Raw genomic sequence first — 13,879 nt, forward strand, 5'->3', positions numbered from 1 at the left:
TGCCCACATGACATTGTAGGGTTTGTCTTAAAAGCACTCTACATCTCTGGTTTGAAAAGTCCAAATGCTTTTAAAGGTCCCAGTTTCAGGCAGTTCTGCTCTATTGAAAATTTAGCTTCAAGCTGTAACTTAGCTGATATATTGTACACTGAAATGTATTGAGCAGCTGTGCCTCTAGGGAAAATCTGGAAAAGCAAAAAGCCCAGTATTTTCTCCATTATAATACTAAAAATAATCCTCAGCTTGACAAGACTATTCTTAATAGAGAGAAATATGTCAAACTGGCAATACAGACTCAGTATACATCTCAGCTAAAGGAAAACATATAGATCTTTTGAGGTTATTGGGCCAGGTTCATTTTACGTATTGATTAAGCTGACTTTCAGGATCCCAGTGGTGGCAGATTTCATACAGTTCATATGGAAGCATGTCATTCAGTGCAACTGTTAAAAGTGTTTGGAGAACTGAAATTTTAAGGGACTGATAATGCAGAGATGCAGAACCTTGATCAGTAAGTCACCAGTCAGGTCAATACCTAATCCTGTTTTTCTAGTGAGTCGCATTGCACTTGCGTGTATACTTGCACTAGAGTGACAGGCTCCACGAAAGGTGCTAACAGAACTGGAAATTAAGCTACTTGCTTACCTAAGAGTTGGTTCCTACAGAGGGATCAGTCGTGATGTTGGAATGGTAGAAATTTCCATGGTATTTCATGTTTTCTCTAGGGTGAAATGCACTCAATCAGAGCTCAATATGTGCAATACTTTCAGTCTCAGTGATGATCATCTCACTATTGACAAACATTAAAAAACAGTTGAGAAAGTTCAGTCATATAGAAACAAAGACCAGAATAAAAGGGTGAGAAACAAGGTACAGGAAAACAGGATTAAAGACAGGCATCCTCAGTTTCCTCATTTTTTTTTTATGCTCCATTCTTCCCCATTAAAGCTTTAATAAAAGGGGCATAATCAACGAAGACTGGTGTCCTCCGCATAAGATGGAGCAGGGGGCTTTATCTCAGTGTTTTGTCATGTTTCTGTCTGCAGGAAGTTTGCTAGGAAGTCTCTTACTTGTCATGCAGAAGTCCTTCCTGTTGTTTATTTCACCAAGTGTCTGGACAGAGTGTGCATGTGTCAAGGGACTCCAGAATGTGGCCTTCAAATAAATAAAAAATTGGTAAAAGTCCAGCTTTAATTAAAAGGTGCCAGCCTTTCTGAGGAAGTATTTGCTTTGCAGCACTCTTAATTAATCCATTATGTGGCAACATAAAACTAAAATACTGTGCTCACTGATCTCAAATGCCTCTTTAGAATGACTACATCTTTGCAGAATCTTTGTGAAGTAGGTATTACACACACACCAGCTTATGTTTGGGCAGTCTGTGGCAAAAAGATGAAATTAACTTCAAAGCAAACAGCTGGCATAGTGGTTAATAACATGTACCATTCTGATGGAGAGAACTAAGTTGTAACTACTGCATAACCTTCCAGTGCTAACTTTCTTTGGAGATGGGTCTACCCATTGCATTTGACTCAGAAAAGAGATAATACATAAAACCTGTTTCAGCTTCCCTCCTCCTTAGAAATCTAAATCCTGCACGGAGTTGAACAAACCTTGGTTGTCAGCATCAAACTAATTAAGAAAAAAAAAAATTTTAAACTGTTCTTTGTAGAAGGGACTGCTCAGCATCAGGCTCTGTATTTTTAAACACATACATGCGTTGGTGAGGCTGAACATCAGAGCCTGCCATTGTCATCTCCAAAAAGCAGAATAGGGTAGCAGCTGTTGAATCCTCCCTATTTTTGAGATCTATGCTAACCCAGTAAAGATAGGAAATCAAGGAAATCTAGGTCTATAATTAGTTTTATCTCATTTGGAAAGAACTGGGGTACCATATGTAATATGGGATCTATAAAATCAGTGAAAAAATGTGTAATTCCTTTATGTGTCGTAACACTGTTTTACGAACTGTTTCCTAGTTACTGGAAACTAGTTACTGGAACTACTAAACCTGGTTACTTGGTTTTATTTGTTTCTAGGAGAGGGGGGAAAAAAAAAAACAACCAAACCCTCTTAAATTCCTTTAGTTGACTATAGTGCACTTGAACTTCATTTTCTGTTAGGTATGCTACCTTTCAGAGTCTTTATTTGCTCCATCAGTTAACAGCTGCTTGACTTGTATTTTGCAATTCTATTACAGGGCTTTTTCAGAAGGAGTCAGCAAAGCAATGCTACATACTCCTGTCCTCGTCAGAAGAACTGTCTGATTGACCGAACCAGTAGAAACCGCTGCCAACACTGTCGATTACAGAAATGCCTTGCTGTGGGGATGTCTCGAGATGGTAAGCTCTGCTAACACATCGCTTAATTGCAAAAAGTAAAATACTGTTTAGTATACTGTGTGTTCAACTAAAACAACATAGGATTTACCAGTTAATTGCGCATTGGGCTGATAGTTGAGATCATTGAGTGGGTTTTATATGTTGGTATATATTCATATAAATATATATAAATCAGGGCACGTATGAAGTTCTTGGATTTTTTTTTTTTTTTCATACTCATCTATTATAGTTCCCAGTTAAGAGCTTTGCCTCTGGTCACTTCTTGAAGATGCGCTTTTTAGTGTAATGTGAATACTTTCTCTATGTGCTATTCTAATTTAAGTGACATACTATAGTTGCAAGTAACATTCTGATTGCCATATTGGTACAGATCAGAACTGTTTCACAATATATAGAGAACTTTAAATGTGTGTATAATGAATAATGGCAAAAATGCAAAGAGAAAACAGCACAGTGTTTTTTCTAAGATAGAATTCTGAAGAAAATGTGTTCCAGTGCTGTTAATATTAAGCTCAAAATTACAGCTTGTAATGACGAAAACCCAGCTCTGTAAAAGGGAAGCTTAGGTAACTCAATTAGAACTGGATTTGCAGCTGATACTTGCACACCTCCCCCATAGATGTAATGAAGCTGCCATCGGTTACCCAGTTTGAAGATCTGACTCAGTCTTTTCCCCTGCCATAGTGACAGCAACACTACATGTTCTACAAATACCTATGCATTACTCTAGGTATACGAGGCCGGATTAAGGAGATTGTTTTCAGATTACATTTACTTCTTGAATTGCATTGTCTTAATTTTTTTTTATTGGGCATGAAACTAAAAACCTGAAACGGTTGATCATGTTAATGACTAGTCCCTCTGACATGTTTACTTTCCTGTAGAAAAGTACAAGGTGGTAGTCACCTTCCTAAATGATGAAGCTTTTACAGCTGATACAGGTCCCCGAAATCACATACTATGTTCTTAGGAATTCCCTGGATGTTGCAAACCAGCTCCTTCTGGCTTACGCTTAATATTAATACTTCTCAAAGTAGTCATAATTTTGTGGAGAGATACATATATGCACATGTGCGTGCGCGCACACACGCACACATCTATAGTTTTAACAGTAATTCACTGGGCAAACGTTTGTGCTTTGTCACAGTAAACTGTGCTGAAAGCAGGTTCTGTGGTTCTTCCCATGGGCTTCGGTCCTAGTATCAAGAAAGCTTGCTTCTGGTACTCTTTGAGATAGACTCCACGTGTTTGTACCTAATTCTAGGTTCACTTTGTAGGATGAATATACAGCTAGTAGGAATTGGACAGCGTATTCTGTTTTAGCTTCCACTTTTCTAGGTAGGATTTGAATGGTGAAGAGATGCATCTGTCAACTTCGGTGAACATATAAGAGAAAATCTTTTTGGTATAGAAGTGGAAAGTTAATGAATTAAGCTAAAAGAGTGACTTCTAATGGTCCATTTAAGTAGCATGTTAAAACAGTCTTTTAAAGAGTAGATGCTACAGCTATGTTACCTGTAACTGAACAGAAGTGATTCTTAGGTCTGCCTGTCCTGCTCATTTGCCTTTTATACTGTGTCCTTCTGTGTAGTATTTAAAGACCCAAGACAATTAAAATGCAATAGTGGATTTGTAGAAATGTATTATATTGTGTGTCTGTATTTCAGCTGTAAAGTTTGGTCGAATGTCAAAAAAGCAGAGGGACAGCCTGTATGCGGAGGTGCAGAAACATCGAATGCAGCAGCAGCAGCGAGATCATCAGCAGCAACCAGGAGAGGCAGAACCACTAACACCAACATACAATATCACCACCAATGGGTTAACAGAGCTACATGATGACCTCAGTAATTACATTGATGGGCATACCCCTGAAGGTAGCAAAGCAGACTCTGCAGTTAGCAGCTTCTACTTAGACATACAGCCTTCTCCAGATCAGTCGGGTCTTGATATTAATGGAATCAAACCAGAACCAATATGTGACTACACACCAGCATCGGGCTTCTTCCCTTATTGTTCTTTTACAAATGGGGAGACCTCTCCAACTGTGTCCATGGCAGAATTAGGTAATGAGAGAGAAAAACTTACGTTGTAATTGTCTTAATAGTACCCTTTGGATTAAAGTGACACATTTAGCCAGGTGACAGCGAGAATGCTGCTTCAGTACAGCTGTGAGCATGTGTGGGCATTCTTACGTGAAGGGCACAATACCCTAATCGGGGTGCACGATGAACACCTTACAGAACTGGACTAGAAATCCCAGGAGCTTGTGGCTGATCTGCTCTAGCAGTGTTGCTTTTGTTTTCAGTCCTTGTAATAGAACCCTTTGAATACTGATTAACAAGCTAATTTTTAGTGCTGAGTGGAGTTTTTCTTTATTTGCAGATTATTTTTTAACATTTCATCTTCTTTTTCATTACCCTAATACTCTTATTTTCTAACAAAAAGCGATGAGGCCAATTTTCTTCTGCTCTTTACCTGTACTTGGGAAATAGGAAACCAAAGCACCAGTCTAATCTGAGGGCAGTTCTCCTTGCCACTGGTTGAAGAGAATCTGGCCCCAAATACTTAAGAAAATTTTTTAATGTAGCAAGTTTTGATAATTTCCCTAAAAGCCTTATAACGACCACATTAATTAGCACATTTTACTTTAAACTCTTCCCTGAATGATTACACTAGGGCTGAATTCCACAACTCTGACTTGTCAACATCTGAGACTCGAGTTAGAGCGTGCTGCGTGAGCTGGTTATAAGCAAACTGGAACAGGACATGAGAGAAGTGGCTTTAAGATTCTATTACTTATATAAGAAGTCAGGCATTTAGAACTGATTTTGCTTGCTTAAACAACATTTTTGCTAATTATTTCATTATGAAAACCTAAAAATAGTTTGAAAAATCAGGTATTCCAAGTTAAATTTTTATCTTTTCGCTAACTTTTTTTTTAATTATAGGCAAGAATATGATACGAAATTTTACTTGGTTTGCTTCAGTTTAGGTTCTTTTGAAAAATTTTGCAGCGAGGAAGGGACAAGCAGGCTTACTTTTTAATGTCCTTATGTTGCAGAATGCAGTCCTCTGCAACATAATTTGTTGTGACAGCCAAAATATTGTGTCTGGCTTGAGTTCAAATAACTTCAGTTACAGATAAGTAAAAATGAGAAGAAAAAATTAGGACGAAGCCTATGCTACCAGCTTTGTCTCAATCAAATGGTTGTTAATATTCTCAGGGGAGTTATTAAAAGATCTACATTAACCTCACAGAAAAAAGAAAGGGCTTTTCCTTCCTAGGCCAGGTATTGAGTTTGGAACACTGGTCTAAAATAAGTTTGTCATGTTGCTTACCTTTATTTACATAGTCCTTGCATTTAAACCCTACAGAGCATGATTTGGGTGCCCAGCATTGACATTACCAAACAACGTTTGAAGAATGTTTGTCTTCCAGACTAAGGTTTCAATTTAGAAAGGTGTGGCTGTTCAATGAAAGTATTTAGGTGTGTGCTGAAATACGGCCCAGAACTGAGGCCGAGGTTTGTGAATAACATGGTAATATTTCACCTTCTGTATCCTGCAAGGGCACAGGTATAATGCTGTCAGTTGCTGCTAGCGAGAGCAAATGTTTTAAGTACACCCTTGTAAGAAACAAAAAATTGCTCTGAAATACATGAAAGCTATGATGACAACCAAAGTATAAACTATCTTACGTTCTACATTATTGATTGCTCAGGTAGCAGCACTTACAATCTGATTTTACCTCAGCTGTATGTTAAAAGACTTCGAGTAGTACCTTACATCAAACTATTAATGCAGTTAAGTATGATACTGAACGGACTGATTGGTTCAGCAGTTCAAATTGTAAAAAGTTGGGTTTGGTTGCTATCAACCAAAGTAAGTTTCACAGGAGACCTAACGCCGAGTCCCTCAGAATACCCCCGTGTTGTTAATGACCACCGTTCTTGTTCATTTTAAGCCTTTCTTTTCAGTGGCCTAACCTGCAAAAGCACCAACTGCAGCATTGTGTGAGACAAGTCATCAGGCCTCTACTTGTCACGTGCTAAAAAAGAACAAACGCATGTGAAGAGTCAGGGTAGAAGAGGGAGAGACAAAGTAGAAGTGGAGTTCAGACGTCTAAATGCCATTCATGCTTTTGAAGGTGCTCCTAAAAGGTTTATGGAATCAAGTTTGATGAATAAGTATCCATCTGCCTTACAGGTCTTTTAACTAAGTATAGCAGCAGAAAATAGTTTAATTGGAATTAAAACGTATGGAAATTTTAAATCGTGCAGTTAACTAAACGACTACTCTAAAGCTGAAGAAAAGAAGACTTGAGTCTTTAATGTGTTATAGTCATTATCTGGATTCTCTAATAAGTGTATTTTCCTAGAATTTTTTTAATTATATGAGAGTAGAAAAGAAAATAAACTTTTCCCTAACAGGCAGCCTCATGTGATAGTGTCCTGCTTGACAGAACGCTGGGCAGGTGGTAACTATCTGTATTTCTTTATTAGAAAGCTTTTGTTGTACAAAACAAATGAATTTAGCTTTCGAAGATCTACTGCCTGGCTGGCAGTGCCCTTATGTTCCCTATACATGATACATAGTGTCCTGTATTAAGCACGGCTGCCCTCACAGAGATTCCTGCACCTTAACTTGAGGGGTCCATTGCCTCGCTCATTTGGATTTTTTTGTATGCCTCTACTGAACAGCATAGTTCTCAGCCTCGGTTTCAAAGCTAACTTTATCTTACTAAAGGCAGCAAGGCCACTTAGTGAATTTGCAATGGTTTAAACGCTCCCAGATTTCACCAAGTTTGCCTTTATTTTGCAAGCTTTTTGATCTTGCAAGCTTGCTTTCGCCCCCACTGCTGCGTGAGGAAGAAGTCTGTCCCCAGCAGAAGTTTACTTGTTGCGAAACAAACTCAAGTTCACCTGAACATCTGACAAGGTAGTGGAGGTACTGCTTGGTGTTCTGTGGGGAACCTGGGGCCGGAGGTGCGAGAGGGTGAGCGGGTGCGTGTGTGCGCACAGAGTGCCCTCTAACGCCTGCACCGGCCCCCGCGCCAGCTGCCTGGAGAACCGGGTTTCTGCTTCGGTATCCTTCAGTCTGGTAGCGGTTTGCATTAAACGTGTTTATTTTCATGAGGCAAAATCCAAGGAGATCTGAAATGAAAGCGTTTTTTTCTTAACAGCTAACCCTCTCTCCGCCCCCTGTTGCAACTGGAATACGTTAGCTGTCTCGTGTCTGAAGCTACAGCTTTGCATTTTTAACGTGTGTCACTTTCTGGTCTTTCTTTTAGAACATCTTGCACAGAATATTTCCAAGTCACACATGGAAACTTGCCAGTACTTGAGAGAGGAGTTACAGCAGATAACATGGCAGACTTTTCTGCAGGAAGAGATTGAGAACTACCAGAACAAGGTATAAAAGCGTGCCAAACTACGGCATGCTTTTTTTAAAGCATGGTATTGCTATAACACACTGCAAAATTCACTTCTTCACTGCTTTCTGTTTACTATCAGGAATGTCTCTTTTTGTGTGTTTTCAAAAAAATAATACGCTAGAATCAAAAGCAGCAAGATGGCTATATCCTTTGCATTTGTGATTTGTACAGGTACAGGAAAAGGCAAAGCCATATTCCTAAAATCTATCTGTCTGTAATTGACAAACAAGGATAAGAAACCAGGGAAATTTTTTCAATCCTAAATGGCATGTTATTTTCATTTCTTAATTTGTAATCTCCCAGATCAACAACAACAAAAAAAAGCTGAAGCCACCAAGTTTTGTAATTTTACATGGTGTGTTTTGATTTGAGCTTATAAACGCAGAACTCTGTCAGATTTCCAGCCTTCAATGCCTGGTTGTAATCCTGATTTATTCTACTACTGTCACTCGGTGTTTCAGTTTTACCTATAGAATAGCAGCACGGTGCTGCCATGCTGCCAGTGGGTATTGTAAGATTTAATTGACGTTTGTATTTCCAAAGTGCCTTCCATCCGCAAACTACTACCAAATGGCTATTTTTGGAAAACTGGCTTGGGAAGCACTATTAAAGCACACTGTTCTGTGAACGTATTTGTCATTACCACAAAAAAATATTTAACCTTTAAGACTATCATTTTTTCCACTCGCTAGGTAATTTCATTCTGAATTATTATAAACATATGAAAAAATCACTACTTGCATGCCTTCTTTATGTTGTTAACAAGATGATCTTCCTGTATCTTTATATGTATCCTTACGAAGACGAGCTAGTTAGATAATTTAACATTCAGTACAAAATACAGAGGTTGATAGGAAAAATGTGATTATGCACTGCTAGTGTACATTAGCATTTTCTTTTGATGCAGCGAATAAAATTCCCACTGAAATGACCAGAATCATTATACTTTGACATTTGTGGCTTATGAAATAAGAATACTCCAACCTGGATCTCTTCTGACATCACTGAAGAAGTCCTACGTGTTTGCATTGTCACTCATCCACATGAGGCTTTGCCTTTGAGGTTAATTCCCCTTGTCTTACAAGCAGACTGTAGCCAGGAGTGCCGGAGAGAATTCACTCTGCTTTTTTTTTTTTCCCAACTCAGTTTTACTTTATGGAAATGGGCTTTCCAAACCTTGAAAAGTAATCTTTCAATTTTCCTTCTCTCTCAAACAGCAAAGGGAGGTAATGTGGCAGTTATGCGCAGTCAAAATAACAGAAGCTATACAGTATGTAGTGGAATTTGCCAAACGCATTGATGGCTTTATGGAACTGTGTCAAAACGATCAAATTGTGCTTTTAAAAGCAGGTATGTGGGTCAGTTTTAAGGTCTGCTTCCATTAGTTTTGACTGTTGAAGGTGTTACCTGTATACAGTGATTGTATACACATATATACATATGTAGTACAATGATCATTTCAAATAATACACAGGAAAAACCTCACAAATTGTCTGTGTCTTTGAAGTAATACACCTTCTTAGTTACTCTGGATAGAATGAGTTCAAGTCTATGCATGAAATTTCCATTATGAACAAAGGGAGCGATGAGTGGGTAAAGATGGAAAAGTTGGATTCAAATTTTTTATTTTGGCTTACAAATAGTGAATAATGTATTTCAAGGTAAAAATCCAGATTGTTCTATGCAAGATGTTGTAGAAGTAATGCACTTTACAAATACTGGACAAAGTTGTTGAAGCTTCATGATCATAAACTGAAATGAGCTGCTTTGACTTAAGAGACTTCCATTACTCTAATAAAAATTATTAGAGTTTATTAGCATTAACTAGGTTGCTTTAACAAAAATTTCTAAAGGGGTTTATGGGAATTCTTTTGATTCTACTAGCAAATCAAACTATGCTCTGTTACACCACAGAAACCTACTACCTTACTCGATTGATACTGAATGCAGAGCATAGGAAATTCTTAAATCCTCACTTGCTCTTTGCAACTGAAGTCTCTACTTAAATAGTCAAACATACATTGTTTCTGTTTTAGGGTCTTTAGAGGTTGTGTTCATCAGAATGTGCCGTGCCTTTGACTCCCAGAACAACACAGTCTACTTTGATGGCAAGTATGCTAGCCCAGAGGTTTTCAAGTCCTTAGGTAAGGAAATATCAAGTGTTGTGTCTTAAAAAAACAGAGTAAGAACAATAAGATGCAAAAGCAAGGGGACAGCAGCTTTTAAAAATTCAGGCTATAGTATTCAAATAAAAGAGTTCCAAAGCTCAAACTGCTTATTTTGTAAGCAGTCATGCTGGCTCTGTTTGAGGCCAAGCTGATTTCAGGAGTTAAAACAGCTTCACTCTGTGCAGTAAAGGACCATTGGTGTTGAAATTCAACACTTAGATCAGGGTAGAGCAGTTTGGACACACTTGTTCAGAGCAGAAGCCCAGATTTCGTATCTAGTGTAACATTTTATATATCCTGTTGGAAAAGGCAGCAGATTTTAAGCTAATTTTGGATATACTGACGTTACTGCTTTGAGGATGTTAATGGTGTTTTGTAATATGCAAAGTCCAGTTATTTGCAGGTAAAATACTGTAAACCGGGGGGGTTTATTAAACCACAGTTTATAATTCGATTTTTTTTCTGTATATTTTTGCTAATTTTAAAAGGATGCATTTCACTGGGTATAAATTTGGGATTTAAGCTGTTTTGGAGGGCAGTGAAAATACGGCAGCAGAGAATGCTGTACAATTACTGAAGCATTCTCTGCCTTTCTAAAACACCTCAAGGTACAAGGTCTGAGTGCAAACAATTCAGAGAATGCCGTATCGGCGGTGGGTTCCAATGAAACATAACTTTCATCTGTTACCAACTACATCCAGAAATTTAGGCTGGGTTGGGGCTGAGATCTGCAGAGGAGAGCCCTCTTCCATCAGGTCACAATCCCCTTCAAAGCAGGGCTCCACTTTCGCGAACTGAGTAACAGCATGTGTAACAGCAGCAGTAACCTGACTTACACCTGCGTGAGCAAGAGAATGGATGAAAGGAGACAGAGTTCCTTTTCTGCATGAAAAGCTTTGAGACATTGGCTTCTCCCTTTGCTCCTGCATGTACCTTGTATGCCTCTCTGCCCCCCCCCTTCTGTGCGCTCGATAGTCTTAAAATCAGCATTTTTCAAGTACACATTTCGAACCTCTAGTCCACAGTGACATGAGGAAGTTCCATTTAGAACAGAAACAAAGCTAAACCAAATTTGAGCTTGAAAGTGGCTTGGGTTTTATCCATATTTACCCCAAAAGAACCAGATGTGGAAAGATACAGCGTGCAAAACCTTCAAAATACTTGCTGTCAGGGTGTGGGAGCTGGGGGCTCATGGGAACGGGATAATAAGCTCAGGCACGAGTGACATCTCACTACCATCACTCCACAGTCCTTAAGAAGACCATTCACCTATGAAGTATTTTACATCCCTTTTTCACCTCCATCAGAATAAATCAACAACTCTGGAGCTCTGAAGTACTTTTAAACAATGTGGTATGAGCTGTACCTTCTTTTTGGCAGGTTGTGAAGACTTCATTAGTTTTGTGTTTGAATTTGGAAAAAGTTTATGTTCTATGCACCTGACGGAAGATGAGATAGCTTTGTTTTCTGCATTTGTTTTAATGTCAGCAGGTAAGAGATAAAGGTTTGCTCTAGGTTTATTTGGTAGAGGTTGTTTTTATTTTGAAGTCTCTTTAATGATAATGTTAAGACTATCAGACAGTCATCATCTTTTTAAGTGTCTCCTTCTTGACCAGAAATTTTATTTTAATAAACACATTAAAACTATGCATCTAGGAATACATTTGTTAAGTTGGAAATCCTAATCTAAGCCCTTGTCTTCCAAATTTTCACCTCATTGAGGACTCAGCTTCTTTGCAAATGCTTAAATGCATGTGAGTGAGACAACTGGATCAACCTAGGTGAGACAGGCAGAAGGTAGCCACTGAATTTATATAGTCAGGTTTTCAATGTATGTGAGCCTGCAGCTGTAGCAGAATTCTCTCAAGCACATGACAGAATGCTTCCAGCGTCACCTCAGGTCTGTTAAGCAGGGTTGCCATTTTAGTGTGGTACAAAGGTACCAAGGTAGCTTAGGTATCTGTCCCCATCATGAAACTGGGTACACTGAGCATTACAGTGCCAGGCATACAAGTCACCCCAAGAGTCAGCCTGGGTTTACTATACCCATGACTAAAATAACTTCATAATCTCAAGTTGATACGCACGGTACTCCAGGTTCTGGGAAGGCTTATTAGGTCGAGTGAAACAAGATACCATTGCAGAAAGTCAGTTTGTGTCTGGCATAACACCCAAGGAAATAAACGCTCTGTTTTTAGACTGCAGCACAGTGGACTCAGGAGTGGCGGTGGAAGAGTCTGTTAGCAACAGTGGGTTTATTGAGACTACCATAAAGACATTCTCATGCTGTTTGCCAGATTGGAAGTATGTTAGCCGTGTGTCTTAGTATGTAAGCCACAGAATCCCACAGTTCTGCCACACAGAGGATGTAGCAGCTAATACTCCTTTTCTGCTAGGAAGTTTAGGAGCTTTTTTTTTTTTTTTTTTTTTAAATAGCTGAATATTTGCTTCAGATTTTTCTGTACATCACTGTAGATCTTGGCAAGATCCACTCCAACTGCTTGTTCATTATGTGATCTATTCACTTCCCACTAAAAAGTTGCTAGCTTCATTTTGTAAATACCCTGCATTTTACAGACCTTGTTAGCAAATGATTAATAAATCTTACACAGATATGCTGCATTCTTCTAATTAAGGGCTTTATAAAAGCAACTTTAAATGCATGTAATAAATATACTCCAAAACCTATTAATTTTGAAACTCATTTTCTATATGAGAGTATATAAGAAGTGGAAGGAAGGTTGGAAACAAGAAAGATGAATCTGTAACAGACTTAGTACTTCCTGGTGCACTGTGATTGATGTCTGCGGTACTAGAGGTGTTAACTCCATTTATATTTAGATCGCTCATGGCTTCAGGAGAAAGTAAAAATTGAAAAACTCCAACAGAAGATCCAGCTAGCACTTCAGCATGTCCTACAGAAGAACCACCGAGAAGATGGAATTCTAACAAAGGTAAGAATCATACTGTACCACATCACATGACTGTGAAAGTATGCTTTCTTATGAACAGTATACTAATTATGGTTTAAAAGCTTTTACACAGTTAGTATGTTATTTATAAACCCAGAATTCTTTGTTCAAAATCAAGGTGCTTAGGTGAAGCTATTTACTAAAAACTAGAAGAGGTGAAATTATGATGTACTAGGGAACAAGGCTGATAATGGTCTGAAAATAAGTATTTTAATGTTGAACTTCATGAAAAGCGATGAAGGTTTTTATCCTGTTTCTCCCTAAGCAACATTTCTGCCACACAGAATACTATTTCAGTTCTACAACATGCATGCCTTAATCCTCCTGAAATCTCTGCCTACATGACAATTCAGTTGTTATAACATGCAATACCCAAACTAACCTTGTTTTTCAGTATTCCATGAGAAGTTCCACACACAGCCTTTTTCTCAGCAGTTCAAAATACTGATGCCTAGGGAAAAGAAAAGAGATACTACATACTATTATGCTAATCTAAAGTATCTTCATGTAATTTTTCAAAAATGGAAAAGTAGTATGATGTTAAAAAAATAAATCTGAAGAACTGGGGAAGGATAGGCATTTCCTTACAGAGGTAGTTCCTTTTAGAACTCTACACAGCCAGAAGGCTTGTGCTTAGTTCACACTACAGAATTAATTGCAATAGAAGCAGGATGGTCCAGCCCCGGCTTTGCAGATTGTCCTCATTTCAAATCCTAGCTCATAAAATCCTTCTCGCAGTATATTGTTTGGATTCCTCTGTTGGAAGAAAGTTTCCTCCATGTCCTTTGATACAAATAATTTACTTGGTAAGTTCAGGGAGTACCCTAGTGATATTTTTGAAGTACAGATTTTTCTGGTCTGTTCCTTTTCAACTTATTTGGCATAAATTAAAAAAGCCTAATCTATTGCATTGCCAGTTCCCTCCATAATATTCACAGTGGGTTTAAAAGTAGTGAGGACTGC

The 13,879-nt window shown here is 38.3% G+C and overlaps 1 protein-coding gene across 1 annotated transcript in view; it reads left to right on the forward strand.

The window, feature by feature from the left end:
- Positions 1-13,879, forward strand: part of RORA (RAR-related orphan receptor A) — a 261,369-nt gene that overhangs the window by 245,483 nt on the left and 2,007 nt on the right. Inside the window, exons 4-10 of the mRNA XM_010571723.1 lie at positions 2,201-2,342; positions 4,010-4,405; positions 7,633-7,754; positions 8,994-9,126; positions 9,813-9,920; positions 11,325-11,435; positions 12,786-12,898. Of these exons, the coding sequence (XP_010570025.1) occupies positions 2,330-2,342; positions 4,010-4,405; positions 7,633-7,754; positions 8,994-9,126; positions 9,813-9,920; positions 11,325-11,435; positions 12,786-12,898 (996 nt within the window). The 5' untranslated portion in view covers positions 2,201-2,329. The remainder of the gene's footprint in view (positions 1-2,200; positions 2,343-4,009; positions 4,406-7,632; positions 7,755-8,993; positions 9,127-9,812; positions 9,921-11,324; positions 11,436-12,785; positions 12,899-13,879) is intronic.

The sequence above is a fragment of the Haliaeetus leucocephalus genome, unplaced genomic scaffold (assembly GCF_000737465.1).
Source record: "Haliaeetus leucocephalus isolate CR32 unplaced genomic scaffold, Haliaeetus_leucocephalus-4.0 Scaffold339, whole genome shotgun sequence".
NCBI classification, from domain to species: Eukaryota; Metazoa; Chordata; class Aves; order Accipitriformes; family Accipitridae; genus Haliaeetus; species Haliaeetus leucocephalus.